This window comes from Mesitornis unicolor, unplaced genomic scaffold, assembly GCF_000695765.1.
Source record: "Mesitornis unicolor isolate BGI_N332 unplaced genomic scaffold, ASM69576v1 scaffold31249, whole genome shotgun sequence".
Lineage (NCBI taxonomy): Eukaryota > Metazoa > Chordata > Aves > Mesitornithiformes > Mesitornithidae > Mesitornis > Mesitornis unicolor.
Genome location: NW_010207074.1, coordinates 19,541 through 41,779, shown reverse-complemented (window position 1 = coordinate 41,779; position 22,239 = coordinate 19,541). Strand labels below are relative to the sequence as shown.

At 37.8% G+C, this 22,239-nt stretch overlaps 1 protein-coding gene across 1 annotated transcript; it reads left to right on the top strand.

Moving 5' to 3' along the window:
* Positions 1-1,063: 1,063 nt before the first annotated feature.
* Positions 1,064-17,767, top strand: LOC104534669 (protein arginine N-methyltransferase 8; the record flags this gene model as incomplete). Its single annotated transcript, XM_010192014.1, has 6 exons — positions 1,064-1,206; positions 1,597-1,684; positions 5,218-5,333; positions 12,178-12,328; positions 15,779-15,900; positions 17,477-17,767. Coding segments are annotated over 6 exons (704 nt in total), but the record flags the coding sequence as incomplete, so codon positions are not given.
* Between the last annotated feature and the right edge of the window lie 4,472 nt (positions 17,768-22,239).

Below are 22,239 nucleotides of genomic sequence, written 5' to 3'. Positions count from 1 at the left end.
AAATTGTGTAGCAATCCTAAAACAAAATTGTTTGTTACAACTGGACTAAATATGGACCAGCATTTTCCTTTAAGCAAAGTATCTGTTGTAGTATCAACCAGCTATTAATTGTTTATTTGCTTTTGCAGTGCATACCCAGTCTCCTGCAAGTAGTATACTGTACTGCCAGTAATTTAATGTGCTGTGTTGTAATAGTGTCTCTGAGGATCTGGTATTCTACTCCATCAAACTTCTAGCAACTTTTTTCATTTCCTTGAAACTAATTAGGTGACAAAATACCTGACAGCAATGTTTTCTAGCAGTCACTTTAGATAACTGTGGTGAGTTACGTAAGTCTAAACCAGATAGATGATTCAGAGTGAGAGTGCCAGTATGCTATAAAAGGTACAATCATGAAGCAGAAAGGAGTGAAAAATGATTTTTCATGAGCAAATTGTGTTTGGACAAACTTTCTTGCTTGTGTACTGTCACACTAGATCTGACTTTCTCAGTTGAGTCAGCTTCCCAGAATTCATGGAAGAAATTAGCCTTAGTTTTCTCATTGTGAAACCAGCATAGTATGTTTGAAAATCAGATAAGAATTAGATCCTAGTTCCATAAATCTCTAGTAGCTCAGTGATGCAATCATGTAGGTGTAACCCTACAGGGATGCTTAAAGGATTCTAGGTGGATTTTTTTGCATTAGTTGGTTAATGATGTAGAAATCTTCCAAATTGCAAAGAGCATGTAAAATGAGATCATGCAGGTAAAAAGGTAAGGCCTGTTTTTCTATTGTTGGTTTTTTTATATATGGGTTTTATTTGGTTTGGGTTTTGATTTTGATTTTGTTTTGATTTTGTTTTGTTTTGTTTCCTTTTATACTGATACTAAAACTTCTATTTATTATACTTACTGCAAGTAGTTTTAAAATAGTGTAAAATCCATTGAGTCGCATGAAATCACCCCTTATCTACAGCATTCCAGAAGAGAATCATATTGAAAAGGTCAGCCTGACATTCACCAGTAAGGAACTTAGTCAGGTGTTTTATTATGTGAAACATATTTCTTTGGATTCTTTTTTCAGTAATCACAATATTTAAAGGTAAAGTGGAAGAAGTTGAATTACCTGTGGATAAAGTAGACATCATCATCAGCGAGTGGATGGGTTACTGTCTGTTCTATGAGTCAATGTTAAACACAGTCATCTTCGCACGAGACAAGTGGCTGGTAGGTGCTCTGCATGTCATACTCCTTGTTGGAGCAATTGTCATTTATTTTCTGACTACAAGCCTTCCCTCTCCTACTGTCACCATAACAAGACACAGTTACATCTGCAAGTGCCATTTCTTAGGCTTTAACTAAGAGATTAACAAAGCGAATCTCAGAGAAAGAGCTTTGGTTTTGATTAACTGCTGGTGAAATTCATGTAGACACTACCTAATGACATTGCCACAGGCTGCAAGAGTTGCTGAGGCTAAAGCTGATGTGACAATCTGCAGGAAAACAATAATGGCATGCAAGGGGTGCTTGTCTGGTTTTTGTATGTGCAGTTCAAAATGTGATGTCTTTGTCAGGTGAATAGATTACGAGATCCATTTCCCCACAATTCATCAACAGAAACCTGGAGGGCTAATGTTTCCGGACCGAGCTGCTTTGTACGTGGTAGCAATTGAAGACAGACAGTACAAGGACTTCAAAATTCACTGTGAGTGAATGCCTAACAGTAACCCTTTTGCTGTGGCTATATCCCTAAAATATTGTATTTATAGTGGCATACTGTAATCTCTTTACTGGCAAAGTTTTGCAAAAGCCAAGAAATCATGCTGACCAGACCAGAATTCCAATATAAACATGAGCACTGAGAGATGCTAGTCCAGTGATAAATTCAGGAAACTTGCAGTAATTTAAAGTGCAGGAAGAAAAGATGCATGAATAAATTGATGTAGATATGACACATAGTTGTACTGGTACCTCTACCTCTATTTTGAAATGTGGATTTTAGGACATTTAGTTTTGTTGTTGTTTTGATAAATATGTCATCCTGCATAACTGCCATTAAAATTAGTAATACTCTCTTGCCATCCAGGTACTGGGTTTTGTTTTTAAAATAACAAGAATAGAAAAATTAATAGAATGCAAATGAATTGTAAATGTTAAGAAAAATAAGCCTAGAAAAAATGGTATCTCATTAATAATCTTGTCAAGAAGAAAAAATCATGTAATGCTTTTTTAACTTTTTAAAACACTTTGAGAAATTTAAAATGAAAAATAAGTATCAGAAATTTCCATTTTACTCTGATGTGAAAAAAGTTCTAGTTGTTTTTGTTTTACTTCATAGATGCATAAAATTGGCTTTTCCTTTACATTTAAAATGTTTGGGGTTTTTGTTCCTTGAAGTTTCGTTTAATAACTGGTGCTGTTAGTGACCCTAGTCCGGCCTCCTTCTCAAAGCAGGCCAAATTTCCCACTTAAAGCAGGTCACTCAGGTCCCCAGGGATTCTATAGTTTCTCTGGGCACTTGTTCAAATGCGGAAGTACCCTCAGGTGTAAAGATGTTTCTAAATATCCATTCCTTGCTGAAACTTGCCTTCATTGTCCCTTGTTACCTGAAGAGAATCTGACTTTTTATTTGTTTCTGTAGCAGCAGGTAGCAATTAGATCCCACCATTAGCCTTTGCTGTCCCAGGCTAAGCAATCCAAGTTTTCTTGGATGCTTCTCATATCACTTTCATCATGACAAGGTTATACTCCTGGTTCATGCTCAACTTGTTGTCCCTCAGGTCACCCAAGTTTGGATTTATTTGGTCATAATAGTTTTGATGAAATAAGTAAGTTCTACATTATTTCACTCTTTTTTTTTTTAACTTTTATTTATTTTCCAGAGCTGGTCAATTTCACTTAAAGGCATTTTCCCTTAGTGGAAAAATAAATCAGAGAATTCCTAAGCAGTTTCATTAACTAAAGATACACACAAAAGCTTGGGTAAAATTAGTGGGTTCAGTCAGCCTTTAATTGAAAATGCCTAGCTCCTCATTCCTTGCATTGCATCTCCTCTCAGAAAAGAAAGTTTGGTGTTTCTGTAATCAAATTCAGTGCCAAAATACAAAACTGCCAATGGATCAAAATTGCCATTTTGGGTCAAAAGCAAGCCCAGTGCAGTGGGGCAGTGAGAAGTCTGCATTGGTGCGAGGGAGAATTATATCTATTCTTCAAGTACAGCCTAGATTTTTACCCTCAGTTATGTGATGACCTTGACAACTAAATTCCTTACAAAATTTAGATTCAAAAGGATGTATGAGGCATCCATTCTGCAAAGGATTCGAAGCCACTGTGGCCTAAAAAAAAAAAATCCCTTATGCCTTCTTTCACCTTGCTTTTGAATCCTTTCTAGACCTTGAGCCTTTTTTTCTCACAGACAATACACCTGTTTTATACTCGTTTATTTTTTTATTATTAAAAAATGTTTGGGGGCTTTCTTCTCTTCTAAAATGTTGTTTTCCTTTAAGACACTTTCTTTTCTGATTTCACCTCTGATTCCCCTTCCCCCTCACTTTTTATACCTCTATATCTTCTTCAGTTATTTCCATCTCACTACCTATCTACATCACCACCTTGTCTCTCATTTCAGTTTATAAATGATGGTGTCACCTTACATTTCACTTTTTCACCTTTCTTTTTTCTCCCTTAAGGTGGATAGAGTCTTGCCTTCATATGAGATGCAGGGCTGAGCATTTCAAAAGGCACTCAAGAACCATCGTATTGACTAAGAAATAATACAATATGAGGTTTCTAAAAAAATCTAACTGCTGATTTCTTAAACTTTATTAGTGCCACAGACTATTACTACAGTCAATTACTCTGATTTCCTAGGACATGTAAAACATGTAATTTTATCTTTTAACTCCTGCAATAGGTCTCTGTCTTATACAGACCGTGTCATATATTTCACAGGCATCCCACGTAGGCTGAAGTACATCAAGTGGAGGCCTCAACAACTCTGTTAATTAAGTGTGTTTAATTCATGGCTTCCTAGCTAATCTTTTCTGAGTAACCACGTAAAGGCATATGGCTTTTATAAATATAATCTGAAGTTCCCACATGCTCATGATGCCTGAAACAAAAGTTTGATCACCAGCTCCCTTGAAATATTAAGAAACTCACAGCCCAGTAAGGATGTGTAAGAACTGTTCATGTCCAGATTTCTTCCAATTTAGAAACAGACATTTTGTGCTCATACTACATTTTCAGTCCTCTGAGAACACCAGTAGCTCAAATGCTATGATCTGAAAAAACAAGACATGCTCACTATTACTGTTTATCAGTTTACCTTGCTTGCATTCAAACCATTTTTTAAAAAGATCACAGTATTCAGTTTAGACTTTCAGACGGAGCACTGAATGGACCTTGACTCATATGATTCATAAGACTAAGATTTAACTTTTTTTGGAGGTTTTTGTTTTCATTTTGTTAAGCAATCTTAAAAGCAAAGCCAGTGTACTTGTCAGTGTTTCAAAGTTTCAATGTTTTCATTTTGTTCAAGAAAAAAAAAAAGAAGAAGAAAGACCTCAGCAAGAAAAGAAGCATTTATCAGAACAATCAGAAAAACAGTTTAACTATTGAAGATTAGTATGGCTTTTAAATCTTTTAGAAAATCTGTTTAAATCTTTAGATAATCTTTTAAAATCTTTTTTGTCACAATGCACATGCAGATTAAAACTTGGGTGCCCCAAATATTGAAACACATCTGTAATTCTACTCCTTTCAGTGATTCACTTGCTGAAACAAAGACTGCGTAAATAATTAAAAGAGCATGCAAAATGCTGATTGAATAGCAATCTACTAAAAAAGAAAATATTAACCAAAATGGATAGGAAAGGATAGAACAATCTTAGCAGCTATTTGCAAGTCTCAGCATGACATATTACATGATTTTGGACAGCACTCTCAATTGTCTAAAGCCATGAAAATCATCAACAAATCTCATATAACACAGTTCTGGGGACACCAAAAACCAAGGGCCACTTGTTCAAAGATGTACATTGAGGGGTTGTTTTCCCCCAATTGCATTCTTTGTAAAATAGCAATGATTACATGGACAACTGGGGCAGGGAGCAAAGAGCTAAAGAGGAGAGCTGAAAGTTAGGGGGTGGTAGAAATTCTTTCAAATGAAAGATGCTTTGAGAAACAGATATTTTTATTATTACTGCTAATCTTTGACACATCCATTTGCATTGACAGGGTGGGAGAATGTGTACGGCTTTGACATGACCTGTATTAGGGATGTTGCCATGAAGGAGCCTTTGGTGGACATAGTAGATCCAAAGCAAGTGGTGACCAATGCCTGTTTAATAAAGGTTTGGTAATTCCAAATATACTTAATTATGAATGTTTACACCTAAATGTAGGATTCTTTGGAGTCCTGCTGCTTATGTTTTACTGCTCTCTTCGCATGCTTCTAAATAGCTGCAGAAGTCATCATCATAGAATGCTATCACACTAAGAAGGAAAATAGTGCAGTTTTAAATTAGTCAGTACTAGTATGTTGCATATGCCCAATGCTGTCACCTGAGCTAAGCGCGATCATTGATACCTTGATCACTTATGAAATACCCAAAAGCAATATATGCTTCTTGTGACTCTGTACTCATCTGGCTACTGCTAACTGTAACTTAAGACAAGTTATACATGTGCAAATACTGGATAAATAGAGACATGGTGTATTTAGATATTAATTTTAATGGACCTACCTTCTTGTAACAAGAGGTTGGAAATTACTGATGGGATGCTGCTGAGGGAAAGGGGCAAATTAGTTCTGTTTTCAGTTAAAAAAGACTGAAGCATCAGTTCCTGAATTGGTCAGCTCTGGTGAAATAGCTCTAATATACTCCAAAGCTTGAGATCAAAATTGGAACCTAATTTATTTGTTTAACTTCCTAATTCTTAGCCTTATCCAGAATGCTACTGCGCTCTCCCAGCCCCAACATCTGCAGCCAGAGGTTAGCATGTATCCTGTTCTACATATAAGACAGAATGGTCACTACTCCCCATTCACAAGACCATGTTAAGAATCCATAGCCTGAAGGAACACATGAAAGCTCCAAAATGACTTCCATATCAAGGAATCCTCCACATGTGGAACTACTCTCATGAGTAAGGCTGTCCACATCAAGAACAGTGGAACAGAAGGATCAGGTCCATGAATGCAAGAGCATGCTCATTTATCCCAAAGACTCACTTCTAATTTCCCCCTTTCCATTTCTGCCAGTAGCGAACACAGCATTAAGTATTCCCATATGCAAAAAGGGAATACCTTTACTCTGCAGAACATTTACTGCAAGAAGGAGCAGCAAAAAGGAACAGAAGTAGAAACCGTCTGCGAATACGTATGCATGCAAAGCCCATCTGCACTCAGGGGAACACAAGATGGTTGTGTCTGAAAACAGCCTGAGCCAAAGCAATTTAAAATTGCAGTACACTCAATATAAGCAGCTATTCAGACTGCATAAAATGTGTCTGGAGATTGAGATCCAGTGGCAAAATGAGTTGGCTTCTCTGGAATAAAAACTTATAAAAGATGCAAGCCCTTAAGTGAAGTGCAAATCAAACACTTTCTTTAGAAGATCTGTGAAAGTAATTGGGTCTAAGAAGACAGACAAAATTTTTCAAACTGTTCCTATTCAGGTTTTATATTTAATTCTACATGGCCTGGCATTGTTTGTCCACACACTGAATAGTGCTTTACTGTGTAATGGCACCATGGGAGCAAAGCGGGTAGGAACTGCACAAGCAGAAACCACTCTCCATTCCAGAATCTGTCCCTAATCTCACAAACTGATCACCAAAAAATGAGAAAATTGCCAATGAAAGGCAGGAAGGAGGGAGACTTGTGTTCAGGTGAGCAATATGGAAGGAGGAAAAACGGAGGCTGCATTTCTTTTTTAAATTTACTTTTGCACTTGGTTTATTTGTATAAAGTGCATTTCTTTGATGTTGAAAATATTTGTGAATTCAGAGAATAATATTAACCTAAGAAAACATTTGAGAATAAACAAAGCAATAATGTTTAATTTTTATTATACCATTTCAAGATGGCACAGCTTATTCATATTAAATTCACAGAGGGATTTTTTTTTTAGGGGTGTATTCAACCCCAAACCAGCTAACTTAGGGTGCCTACCAGATGAGTCTGGGTACCCTGTACATTAGTCAGTAGACAGACTAGTCACTAGATGCATTCCTAACAGACCAATCATAGTCCTGTGCTTTTCAGTTCTTTCAGTCCCAAATTTAGATGCTCTAAATTGTTCTACAAAATCAGCAAAAGAAGACATCAATTTCTTCATGCTATGTAACCATGACACTTAGCTAGAATGCAGGAAACCTGAGTAAAATTCCCTCTGTACACTTAAGGAATTGGATGTAACCCAAGTCTTGACCCCTTTAAGGAACTCTAGACACTAAGCCAGAGGTGCACTGGGGGTTGTGCATGCAGGGAATACAACATCTTCTCTGTTGGGAAAGGAATTCCTCTTTGAATAATCTCTTAAATATATCTCAGGAGCACAGGAATTTTCCTGGCAAGTAGGGGTCCTCTGTTTAAATTCCAAACCAAATCAGCAAGGGAGAGTAGTGGGACCAAAGCACCTTCAAACCACCAGAGTTGATAACTGATCTCATGTAAAGTATTCAAGTGTCCTTGAGGACCACTGAGGGCCTACTTCATTGCCTGAAAAAAACTGAAAAGTTTGTTTCAAACTCAGTAAAACTGTTCCTTTTTCTTCTCTGAATCCCTTGCATATTAGAGAAATACAAAAGGGTTCGGGTTCACATAAAAGTTTTTCTCCGTGTTAATTTTTATTTGGCGTCAGCACCAGAGACTAAAATAACAACAAATCAATTTTTCACGCAGCTGTAGAAAAAACTGCAATGAGACAGTGACAAAAATTCACAGAAGCAAACAACCATGAAGAACGTGCCACATCCAGTTTATTAAAAATAATACTGTGGGACTTTCCTGAATATGCTCTACTATCTAGCCACAAGGAAAAAAAAATCTACTTTTATGCTCCCATTTGGCCCATACTTTCCAGGAACAGTTTAAGATCCTGCAGGTCACACACCACTTTAAGATTACACAGTTTAATGCTACTTAAAGCACAAACTGCCTTCCCGGCACAAAAAAAGTTATGCACCATTCTTGTTTATCAGAGAACATGGCATAATAGCAACAAACCATTATCCTATATAATCAAATACCCAGTTCTTCAAGAAATTTCCACTGTTTTGGAAAAATCATGATTCACATGTATGAAGCCTTATTTCAAAGAACCTGCAGCATTTTCTGCAGAAAGGTAGTGTTGCCCAGAGAAAACCAGCCACACAGGTGAGGACCTGTCTGTAAGCTCCAATGAGTCCCATGTTCTCCCATAGTAATCTTGACCTGTGAGGTTTAGGACAAGTCATTCCTTATGAAATTTTTCTCTTGCTCCACTGCAACTTCAGTGAACTCTCTAATCACATTCCTTTCTCCCATCTTCTCCTACAGTAAAACAAGAAGCACCTATACCACTCATTTTCCACCTTTCTTCAAACACTGCTCCTTTTTTTCACATTTTTCTTCTCTTTTCTCCACACGAAACTCTCCCTTCCCTTTCCTAAGTGACTTTCTCTGTCACTCTTTCTTATCCAACAGTTTTTCCACAGTCAGCTGTAATTAACATAATGTGAACAGTGACATTTAATATAAGAATGCATAAAGGCCAGAGTAAGATTCAAAGAGATCACCAAAACAGGATCAGGCCAGTTTCAAAACTAGATTAATTAATAAGAAAACCCACATTTGTCTCATCTATTACATAGTGAAAAAGGATGGCTTTGTTCTGGAAAAAAAGGCTGCAAAAGTGACCACCATTTTAGCCAGCACAATTGTTCAATATTTCTAAGACATTTGTACTAACTTTTCTAATAAATATATTTCCTACTGCTTTTGATTCCACTTTACCCTGCAGAACCAATACAGCTCAGAGAAGCAAGCTAAATCCCTTTGATATGCCTCATCATTGGACATAATTCACAATTTCCTCACAGTGATACCATTAAAAAGCCACCACAAACTACAGAAATCTGCAGCTATTACCCATCAGTCCAGTCTAGATGTCACAGCAAGTTTTCCAGGCTGCTATGGAAGTCTGACAAGAGATTTCAGAAATTCTTATTCCTAGCATGGATTTTTTTTAAAACTTCTTTGAGAAAAACGAAACAAAACAAATAATTTTAAGGCTATCCCAGCTTTAAATTATCACTGATAAGCATGGGTCACTTATAAACACTAGTGACTCAGGGTGTCATTGCAATGTAGTGGAATAATTTTTCATTATGTTTGAGTTATTCTTGAACAATATTACTAATAAGACAGGCCAAATCTATAGCTTGCTTAAATCATCTCACTCATCTTTAAGTCTCAGAAACACACGATATGTGGTCCATGCAGACACCTCAGTAACTGAAATATGGCAGCATCTCTTGATGTCTACTTTTGCGGACTTCTTGTAGATTACAGAATGCAGTTGCTGAAAGAGCACTCTATTGTGCCTGAAAAGAGGCTAGAAGAGCCCCCTAATGGATATTCTGGACCCTGCTGTCCATTTTCGCAGTGTGAGCATGGAGTAATGCTGGTGAGGTCAGTGATAGGATTCCTGGCTTATGTTGGTAGAGTAGAGGAAATCTGGATTTCTGCCAACAAAGCTGCTACTTCTCTGTAAGCATGAGCAGTTTTATTGTTAATACTCACTTTCTGAATAATAGAGAGAAAAATATTTGGGGGTATCTGGCTCTTGCCAAAAATGCCCTGACAAAGACAATAAGGACAGTGAAGCCAGATACACTTATGAGGATATCAAAAAGTGCACTGATAGGAAACATTTCCCATAGCAGTAGAATATGATTAATAGTATTTCAGACTTAGTATCCTCCCTATCATGACTACGTTCTGTAAACAACACAGATAAAACCAATACCTAACTGGGAAAATCCGATGCATCTAAAAACCTCAGATTAAGCTCTGAACAGTGAGATTTAAATATTGATGGAAATAAGCAATCATGGAGACATCATTGCTCCCAACTACTGCAATCAAGCCACAATATGATTTACATTATTTAGCATCATAGAATCATAGTATCATTTGCTTGGAAAAGATCTTTAAGATCATCGAGTCCAACCATAACCTGTTCACTACTAAACCATGTCTCTAGGCACCTCATCTACCCATCTTTTGAATACTTTTGGGAATGGTGACTCTGCCACTTCCCTGGGCAGCCCATTCCAGTGGCTGATAACCCCCTCAGTGAAGTCCCTTTTCCTAATACCCAATCTAAACCTTCCCTGACACAGCTTGGGTGCATTTCTTCTCATCCTATCACTTATTACTCAGGAGAAGAGACCGACACCCCCCCCCCCCCCCACTCCACTCTCCTTTCAGGAGAGACCGACCCCCACCTCTCTACACCCTCCTTTCAGGCAGTTTTACAGGGTGCTAAGGTCTCCCCTCAGCCTCCTCTTCTCCAGGCAAAACACCCCCAGTTCTCTCAGCAGCTCCTCACAAGATGTGTGCTCCAGACCCCTCACCAGCTTCATTGCCCTTCTCCGGACATGCTCCAGTGCCTCGATGTCCTTGTAGTGAGGGACCCACAGATGAAGACAGGATTCGATGTATGACCTCACCAGTGGGGCACAATCACTTCCCTAGTCCTGCTGGTCACCCTATTGTTGATACAAGCCAGGATGCCATTGGCCTTCTGGCTCATATTCAGGCTGTTGACTAACACCTCCAGGTCAATTTCCTCTGGGCAGCTTTCCAGCCACCTTCCCCCAAGCCTGTAGCATAGCATGGCATTGTCATGACCCAAGTGCAGGACCCAGCAGTTGGCTGCAGCCTGTCAATCCAGCCTGTCCAGGCTAATATAATTAGTTCCCATTGTAGTCCCCTCCTGTAGAGCCTTCCTACCCTCAGGCAGATCAATGCTTCTGCCCAGCTGAGTGTCATCTGCAAACTTACTGAGGGTGCACTCAATCCCCTCGTCCAGGTCATTGATAAAGATGTTAAACAAAACTAGCCCTAACCCTAAGCCCTGGGGAAGTCCACCTGTGACTGGCCTCTAACTGGATTAAACTCCATTCACCACCATGCTCTGGGCTCAGCCATCTAGCCAGTTTTTTACCCAGCAAAGAGTATGCCTGTCCGGGCTATGGGCAACCAGTTTCCTCAACAAAATGCTGTGGGAAATGGTGTCAAAGACTTTAGTAAAGTCCAACTGCACTACATTCACAGCCTTTCCCTTATCCACTAAATGCTTCACCTTGTCATAGAAGGAGATCATGTTCGTCAAGCAGGATCTGTCTTTTCCTAAACCCATGTTGACTTGGCCTGAACACCTGGCTGTCCTGGGTGTGCTGCATGATGGCAGTCAGGATGATCTGCTCCATGACCTTCCCTGGCACCGAGGTCAGACTGACAGGCCTGTAGTTCCTTGGATCCTCCCTCTGGCCCTTCTTGTAAATGGGCATCACATTCGCCAACCTTCAGTCAAGTGGAATTTCCCCAGTCAGCCAGGACTGCTGATAGATGATGGAAAGGGGCTTCTGTCTAGTTCAAGAGTAAGATCCCTGCACTTACTATTTGGAATCAGTTGCCCAGCACAGGACTAGAAAGCATTGTAAGGAAAAAGCAGGCCCCTTTCATGCCTCAAATGTTTTGATTGCTTGACACAGTAGAAGCACATTCCCTTCCAGAGATCCTCAAACAAATCAGAAGTTTATTTTTATTTAAAAAAACCAACTCTGACATCTTTCCTCATGCTGACAGTCCCTGATGACAAAAGGTCTTAGAACTGGGACCTAAATCTTCATTACAACATCCACTGTGCCTATATTTGTCAAAGCACATTTTTACCTTCATTTTCTCCAGCTCCTGCAGCCCCTCCCTGCCATTCTCAAGAACACACACTCTTCTGATAGTGGCCTCTCTTATACTCTGATTTGATATGTTCAAATGTACCATTGATTTCTTACAGTATTAAAGGGCCACCTGTTGTCTTTGTTGCTCTACATTAAATATAGTTCTTAAGTAAATCATTTAACACTTACCTTAGAGTCACAGGCACCTGCATGTAAAGGCCTTTTTCTTTCTCCTCAAAACAGGAAGTAGATATTTATACAGTGAAGACTGAAGAATTGGCATTTACTTCTGCATTCTGCCTCCAAATTCAGCGTAATGATTACATTCATGCCTTGGTCACATATTTTAATATCGAATTTACGAAGTGCCACAAAAAGATGGGATTTTCTACAGGTAATCTGTATTTCTTTTAATTTCATTTCTATTGCTATCAGAATATCAGTGCTCCTCATCAGATGGCACATGAAGGTTTACTGTACTACCAGGTTTGAATTTCAGTGATAAATATTATTGTCACTTCAGTAGAGATAAGCAGGATGGGGAAAGGACAACTGCTTGTAGGAATTCCACAAAAACAGAGGCAGGACTTCACAATGGCTACCAAGCTCAGTGGGAATTCTCAGTGGGAATTATATCCCAGAAGTTCATGCCTATCATCAGTTATACCTAAATCCTGAGTCAGATTTCTCAGATTAGGCAGGGAATCGTTGGCTCAAAGAGAGATAGCAGCTCTGCATCCTAGTTTCTCTCAAATCTGAAACTCAACAAAAGCTCTTGCTTGTTCAGAGCCTAGAATCACAGAATCACAGAATATTAGGAGTTGGATGGGACTTCAAAAGACCATCCAGTCCAACCCCCCTGCCAGAGCAGGATCACCTAGGTCACACAGGAACACATCCAGGCAGGTTTTGAATGTCTCCAGAGAAGGAGACTCCACAACCTCTCTGGGCAGCCTGGTCCAGTGCTCTGTCACCCTCACAGTTAATAAGTTTTTCCTCATGTTCACATGGAACCTCTTATGCTCCAGCTTGCTCCCATTGCCACTTGTCCTATCATTTGACATAACTGAGAAGAGGCTGACTCCTTCCTCCTGACACTCACCCTTTACATATTTATACAAACCCATTATTTTTTTCCAAGATGTAACCACACACATACTGCTTATTTAAATGTTTCCCTGATCATTCTACAAATGTATTATACTATAGTATTTCCCACAACATGATAAACATTAGTATGTGCTGGGAAACCAAGTGTAGGGAGTGTAGGGAAACAAAGCTAGGGAGATAAGAACAATCTGCGAGGCACTGCAGTGGTATCCTAAAGCGCTAATATTTCTGAGATTGTAATGAACAAAATTAACTAAGGTGGAAAACACTTTAGGTTTTAGGCATTTTGTTTTTCCACAGAAGGTTGATTTTATTTCAGCATAAGGCAGCTCATTCATACTTCCTGACAGGTAATATAGTAAAGCCTCCAGTTTTCTGTAAAAAAAACCAGCTTTGAACAAAGGGTGTAGTTACTGGTTTGTGATGTTAACCAAAAGCTACCGTAGTGAAGGAGGTCTACTTATATTGCCAGAACTACATGAAAGTTTTTTATAGCATTGAGAACTTGGCTTTATCTCCAAAGGAAAAATGGAATGTGTTTCTGTTTTATGTGTGCATATGAATGTACATGTTTTAAGAAACATTCGTTGAATAGATTAGGATATTTGATTAATGTTTTCCAGTCAAATGTGTCCCATGAGTAAATCTGGCCCTCAAACCCAGCCATTCTTTGCTTGATGCTGAAATTCCAGTGAATAGGCATCAAAAGTGGCAAGGAAAAGGACCTATTATGCTATTGCCAGGAGTTGCTTGCTGCGGAGTAGACATAGACTTGCTCCAGTATTCATATAGAAAAACATGGCTGGGATAAAGAATTTCTTGACTCTTGGGTATATTGAGTAAAGAAGGCTTTGATGATTTGCCCTTTCTCATCATTCTTTCTGCAGCTAGATCTCTTAGCTGCTGGTGGGTCATTCTCCTTGAAGGCTTGCTTGCAGAGGCTTCCTATGTCTCCGAACTATGTCTTCTGCCACTTGGCAAATGCTGCACTTCTCCTATTTAATGTTTTTCTTTGCTTTAGTGTCAACTCTCCGAACATCTTACTTCAGTAACTAACTAATACAGCAGGCTCAAGTTGTTTGTGTGTTTTTACAATGAGCTTCTCCTAAAACCAAAGTCCACTCTGGCCGTCTTTGATGCAAATGAGCCAATTATATCAGATCTAGGGACTACTCTGAAGCCTGGGGGAATCAATTGGTTGTGACTCCTCTGCACAGTGCTTGGTCCAGGGTTTCCTCTGGGACACAGACAGTGACCCTCTAATTGCAGTAAGACAAGTACTGTGTGTGGAGGGGTTAATTGCTATTCAAAGTATGTAAAATAATGGGAGAGGTGCCTTGCGCCCATTGGAGAAGTAGGTTTTTTATACCATGAAACTGATAGTACTGTGTGTGCAGAAGATGGCAGTTACGATTTAAAATGTAAGTTCAGCTTAGTTTTGGTCTAACGTATTTTCAGTGAGAAATTTTTCAGAGGCATGCCCAAATGGAAGACAGATTCTGGCTCTGAACTCTTGCAAGAAGATCTCTCCATTTAGCAATTGAGACTAAAAGTCTTTACAGCTGTCTAGACATTTAGCCAGAAATTATCTGGTAAAATTCTTTTCCTTTGGAAGATAGCAGTTTGCCATCACAGTTTCTGACAAAAGTTTGTTTATGTCAGTCTTCTGAATCTACAATTTTGGAAAAAAAATAACTGTTAAAAATTCCTGTCCTGATAATTTTTTTTTTAAGTGTCATTATATCTCCAGTCATAAAAAATTTCTAAAGCCAAATATTTTTTGGAACCAAGTTTGAAACCTTTTTTTTATGTTGACATGAAATGAGATCATTGTTTTATTAGAAAGTGCTAAGATATTATTAGCATGATTCAATACAGTGGGCCTATGTCAGCATTAAAAAAGTGGCTGGGGAAACAAATGGAAGAAATATAAATTTATCAGAGGCTTTTTGGCAGGTCAGGAAGTCTCTGAACTTGTGCAGCTATTCTTAGGCTCCTAGATGTTCTTAACTGCTAGGAACAGGAAGTAACCAATGCAAGTTTTATTAGACACTGCCCAAAGATTTGAATTTAAATCAGAAATAACAACAAATAAGTAAAATGAAAACCTGAAACAGCAGAAGGTCATCAAAGTGATTCTGCTAAGCAAGACTAGAAATTAGTTTAGACCAGTATCCATCTCTGGCAAACTGCCCATAGCATATGCCTTTAAAAAGCCCAAAAACCAGGTCAAGGTGCAAGTGCCCTTTCCCCAGCGGTATCCTCCTGGAAACCATAAAACCTGCTCTTTCAGGATCATGAGTCAAAGATGCCATCTGTGTCATTGTGATTAACAGTTTCTGATGAACCTTACTTTCATGGTTTTGTGTAATTGTTTTTGAACTAATTTAAACTTCTGACTTTCAAAGCATTTAGTGGTAAAGATGTCCCCAGTCTGAATGAGTGTGGGTTGAAAGGAAAGCATCAAAAAAGTGCCTATCATGCCCAATAACCTCTTTTGTGGAATTCTTCTTGCTGGGTGTGATTCACATGTGACAAATTCCAGTAAAAATCAGAAGACAACCCACTGACAATCAATAGTATTGTGTTGTTGTAAAGCGTGTTTGCTAATAGAGTATATAAGTTAAAGCATGCCATGAGAAGAAAGGCTTTTGTCAATTGTTCTCAAGTCTTAATTTGATTTGTAAGACAAAGATGAAATTCCTGAAAATAATACCCATATATATGTTTTTAGCACCTGATGCTCCCTATACTCACTGGAAGCAAACTGTCTTCTACTTAGAGGACTACTTAACTGTGAGACGAGGAGAAGAAATCTATGGGTCTATATCCATGAAACCAAATGCAAAAAATGTGGTGAGTCAGCAACACTGATTCTAATTACAGCTCTGTTGATCACTAACTACAATCAACAGCAAATAAAATGCATAGAAGTAAAACAATAAGTATGCTAAAGGGTCTAAATTCATGTTTATTAGTCAGAGCTCTAGTCACAGCTCCACCAAAGCTGATGAAGCAATGCTAATGCAGTGCTAATGTTACAGAACTCAGCCTGCAAACAAGCTAACATGAGAAGGATGATTCAAGTACCTCACCAAGTCAGGTGTCCCCTGCAATCAGCATTGTGGCTCTCCATAGAAAATACAGATGTATTATTTAACTCTAAAGCTAAAGCATGATGGATATCACACTATCATGATCGGTAAAAACTTCCTCAATGTCTCTGCTCTTGGTTGAGTCCCTCACCAAGGATGCTGACATTGTTCAGTGCTTCTTTTAATGTATACAGAAACTACAAAACACGGTCTGATGGACAACCCATGCCTGTATAAAAAAGCAAGATATGAGAAGAATGGCTCCTGGGAGAAACAGTAGCACCATTTTCTGCTGAAAACCTTGAGCCCAATCTCTTCATTTTCTATTACAACATACAGCCAATAAAATAACCCAGTTATAACCCATCCATGCAGTTGCTGCAATTTTTTAAATATTGCATTTGTTGACTGTGGCAAATCTTAACATTTCACTGCCTTCATTTTTTTGCATGCTTTTTCCTTTATCTTTTTCTGTACCAAATACAGATTGGATATGTTTTTCATAGTAGGGTTGGTACAGGGGGAAAAATAAACACAAAATAAACTTGGCATTAAAACAGGCACATTCACTCCTGAAGCTACCGCTAGCTGTGAAAGTAGAGGAAAACAGTCTGTTTCCAATCTTTATGTTGTCCTTGAGGGACTCTTAACATTTTCTTTTGGATTGAATGTATTAATTTTCTTTTGAGGGAAAAATGAAGAAAATATTTCAAATCTGTTTGCACAGCAGTAAGCACATGAATGCAAATTTAGATGCTAAAATGAATGTGTACTTGATAATTATCATAAGACAGAGAGACCACCATAGTTCTAAATGATTTGTTAGTGCTTTTTTCTTCTGAAACATGAAGCTTTACAAAAGCTTGTAGAGACACAGCTTCTTTTTGTAGAGCTATGTAGTGTCTCTTTCCAAAAAACATGATGAAGATAAAGAATGACTGAGGTCTTCCCTACAGTAGAAAGTTTACTAGATCTATTCTGGAATAACTCCTACTGTGAAAGCTCTGTATCCTAGATTAAGAGCATCTCAATGGAGAATACCCTTAAAAAATATTATAGAATACGTATGATAGCACAGCATCTCAGAGTTCCTAGTTGTAACCAGAACACTAAATTAGTCTTAAGAACAATGCAAAAATATGCCCTGTATGGTGAATGCTCTTACATATCCTAGATCCTGCTTTTTCAGTGTTAGCAACATTTAAAAACAAAAAGAGCTAGAGTCCACAGCAGCTACCACTTGAATCTGCAGGTCTTTTCACCCTGAGCAAAGTTAACTGAATTCATACACTAAATTTATTATCTTACTTACATGTTACATTTAAATCTTTTTACAGCGTGACCTGGATTTCACAGTAGACTTGGATTTTAAAGGACAGCTATGTGAAATGTCAGTATCTAATGACTACAAAATGCGCTAGCAAGAAACCTTTCAGAGAGATAAAAAGGAGAATTTTATCAAGTCCTGAACTGCTGAACTTCAAGCTAGGAACAACTGTTCACAAGATTATTATATTAAATACTAGAATGTTTACTCTGATGGAAGGTGGAAATCCGATCTTTCTTGCAGACAGTACAGGGGGCTGGGATCCCACTGTGAATGTACAGTATACAGAACTGTAGCTTTTGTCAAACATATCTTGAATGTTCTGGTTGACTTTAGGATGGCAGGAGATGCATATACAAATTGTACTACTTACTGTGAATTTCTGGTTCTTCCAAGCTTTGCATGCTAAAGATGACTAGGGCAGTTTTCTCACTATGAAAGACCACTACAGCACATTACTCTGATAGTATTACTGGACTTATATTCAATATAAATGAATATATATATAGTACATGAGAAAAAATGTCATTTCATAATAGGAATTTGTTTTGTGATTATTTAATTCTCATTATGCAGTTATGGAAAGATATGATGGCACTGCTCTAGACAGTGATATATTCCATTAACTGTCCAAAGTTATAGCTTTGGTAAATATTCCATGCAAAGTGTAGATAAGAGCTGGGCATTTACAGAAAGGTCCGCAACTATCTTTTTGAATGTCCTCTGGGAAATATGGACCATTAGTTTTAAAATTCACCTTCACAACTGGATGTCTGTCAGAGCTTTAAAAAACATTAGCTTTTTATCCTTGAAAATATTCTGTGGTTAGTTTTTATAGCTGGATTTTGCATGAGACCTTCTGAAATCAGACACCTAGTGTTTAAATGTGATGAATGCAAAGTCTCTGAAATGGTGGGTAATTCATGTTTCTTGGCCATGTCATTATTTCAGTTTTTTGCAATATTCTTAATGCAAAATTATTTATTTTTTTAATAGGAATTAGTGTTTCCTTTTGGTGATGTTCTAGATAAGTTTTAAATTACAAATACTATTCTAAAAAGTGCAGTGATTTGCAGGAACAAGCTTACGTCTTTTAAAAAATGTCTATGGCTTCTGATATTACTAAGATGCTTCCCCATCCCCTTATACCCCTTGTTTTTCTTACAATATCTCCTGCTTATAGTTAAAATATTAACTGCCTATAATTCTTCATACATATGTATCAAGTCTTTTTATTATATGAACGTTGACCATTTAATCCCATGTAATTGGTCAAAAACTACATCATCAGTCCTATCTACTCATTTTCCAGTCTGTCTGGCATTGGGCACTAAGTCATGTTCCATCATGTACTGGATGAGATTGACTAGTTTTTTTGCCTAAAAATCTTTTTAATCACCTGCAAATAAAGCATACTTGAAGATGTATTTTGCCAGTATTTGTCAACTTTTCACTTTTTAGAAACCTATTTCTATTGTTTTTCCCTTCACAAAAACTGTACAGTGCCTCCATTTTCTTATGGTCTAAAGATTATGGTCTAGGGATTGTATCACATGGTATCTATGTAGAATTAAATTAAACTGTAATTCAGCAGTAAAAGATACTGTTTGAAGTGTAGTTCATCACTGTTGTTTTAAAACACTTTGATTTCATTTTCCTGGAACGAGGTTGAACAGCATTCCTCACAAAATAACTAGGATTTTATCTGTCAAAATTGCTGTCATTTTCAAAGCATGAGTTTATAGCTAGATCAGCTACTCTTTCAGTAATGACTTGGACCAAAAAAACCTCTAGAAGTCCCTTTCTACTAACACTTCTTTGATTCTAGGTCTTTAAGGTAAGGAATTCTACCAGTTTTTTTCTCCGCCCCCTCCATTTATATAAAGATAAAGTTTAAAGAAATCAGTGTTTTCATCATCTCCTTTGCCAGTAATCATTGAGCATACTGTTACTGAAAGCAGAAAGACTCTTGCTTTGCTTGTCTAACTTACACTTTGACAACACTTCAAACCATCCACTTCTCTTGCTCACTGCATGAATCTTTAATATTTTTAATATTAAAGGAATAATAAAGAAGGGGAAAAAAACAAACCCACCTTGTTTAAAAAAAAGACAAATCACACAAAAAAATAATTCACAAAGGTCTGCCTGCCTTTACTGAGAATGTGTCATTTTTGCCTGACAGAAAGCATTGGACAAAAAGCAGCAAAGAAAGTTGATGAGAACAGCACATTAATCAGTCCGAGAGGTATTTTAAGCACTGCTGTGTACTGCCCTTTCTGCCTCATCTTTCACCTAATGACAGTGAAACGTGTGTCTCTCTTCAGCAGTGGCCACCTTGCCTTCTTACTAGAAGTGCCCATTCACTTTAGTGTTGCAAGATTAAGTCCTTGCTGATATTATTAATGGCACAGTTCTGGGGTGATGACCAGACTTCAGTCGCATTCAGCCCTGAGAAACTGGTTTGTGTTTTTCTTCACATCAGAAGTATACCACCTATTTCTCCATCACATGGAGAACTGAGAGTGTCTACTTGCAGTGCTGAATATCTTCAAATCACAGTGATAATAAAAAATTAATTTAGGCTTCCAAGGCCATTATAGGCCTTTGCCCAGAATATAGAAAAATATATTATCTAAGACAGCATGTTTTTACTACAGAGCTAGTTTGAAGAACCTTGACAGAGATAATTTCTTACAGGATTTGTCTTAAATTTAATATTAATTCCTAAATTAATTCACCACATACAGATTTGATTGTAAATAATCAAGAGAAACTTCTTTCACTTAGACAATAATTTTATAAAGGATGCATGGTATCCTATGTATATAATGAAGAATAAATCCCTGCTTTAAGAAGATAATCTAACAGTCACTCTTTTTTACCTTTAAAATACATCCCACACATACTACTTACATAAAAATACATATTTATGCTGTCATTTCAACATCTTGTCAATAACACTGTAAAAGGCCCAATTCATATGGATTGAAGTCAGTGTAATAGAGGACAATCTGTGTTGTATAATCAGCAACTTCAACTGCTCTGCATACTGGTAGCTGTAACATTCTCTGTGATCAGAATGCACTACAAACCCTGTTGGTTTTTGTAAGTGTAAATATCACTTAAGAGAGAAAGATTTACTTAACAAAAGCACGTCCCACTGTCACTGGTATAACAGACAAAACAACACAGTATTATAGTTACTTTCAAATTACAAAGCGCCATGAGGGTTAGACAAATGGGACTACTTCGCAAAGAGCCACCTTTTCCCTGAAAAGGACCTGGCTCTGTTTTCACTGTAACTCCTCATTAGATACTGGAAAATATAATTAGTTCCCATCGTAGTCCCCTCATGGTAGCTCCTCTCTTACCTATACAATCCTACCTTTTCACACAAATTACACCACCTGTAATCTCTCCTCTCCTGTTTTCCTTCTAACAGAGGCTAAAGATATATTGCTGCTGTTAAACACTGCTAACAAATGTATCTAAGGGATTTGCAAAGAATGTAACTCCAAAGGTCACTAATTGAAGAGAACTTCAGGTTCTCTTACTGTGTTGTGTTGGTGGCATGGTGGACACATTTTACGAGTAATTTTCAGGTCAGCATATGAGATGTAAGTTTAAGCCACTGTGTGCATTCGCCTAGTTTGAACATGCAACAAAGCCAGGTGATTTCATTTTCAACAGGCATTTAAGTATTCACAGACTAGTTTCAACAAAAAAAGCAGGTTTTTAGTCTTTTCAGAAACATTTCCCTTCAATGTTTCTCAGAGATCATCTCAGCTATTAATCCCCAAAGCACACAGGCAGGTGGGATAAAAGCAAGTATTTTAGAAAATATCTAAACTTCCTAAAAAATGTGTGAAACTAAGCACTTACAAATCTTTCAAAAAAGCAACTAAAGAAATAAGCGTGATGTTTCAGATCTGGTATAACAATATGTTTGTTTTCTAATAGCCTCATTGATAAGAGAAAAAAGCTTCATTACTTTCAAGTATTTTTTCATATACTGCTTTAGAGTAAAGAGGATGTATAGATGACCTCTCATCAGCCAGAGATTCCCCAGAATATTGCCATTTCTGCACAGTATGGTGACTGAGGTGATCTAGGGCAGTAGCATGCCTGCAGGGAACAAGACTGTTCCCAGAAAACAACGGCTACTTCTGGGATAGACACAAAAAGGGTAAAAAAGACACGTACTGTACACAGCTGAGATGGAGAAAAAGGCAGATCACAGCTCACAGATGACTGCTAAAGTGGAGCACCTGTCCTTTTGACAAAAAATTATTCCAGGGTCAAGATACTGCTGAAGGGAAAGGAAAAGGTTTTTTATGATCTCAAAATTGTTACAATCTCTGCCATTCTCCTCATCTGTCTTTCCAGTCTCTGCAAGTACTGATATAATTTCCCTGACTACCTTCCTTTTCTCTTTTCTTAGTTTGTTTGATATTTTTCTAATTTTTCAGTGGAAACAAACATTGGAGATAAGTGATGACGCAAGCAACATGAAGATAGCATTTTTTGAGAAAGCTTGGACAGATGTGATTGTGAAACAGAAAGAAACTGTGTTAGCTTTGAGATGACAACTACAACCAAAAATCAGTCTTACTTCCTCACAGTACCTACAGGTTTGGGCTACAATCCAAGACATTCCTCTGAATCACCAAACATGGTCTTTTAGACGCAGCAGTCAGCAAAATCAAGGCTGAGCAGACCCCTGAATCCACATGTGGAAAACAGAACATCAGTTCAGCTGAGAACAGTTCG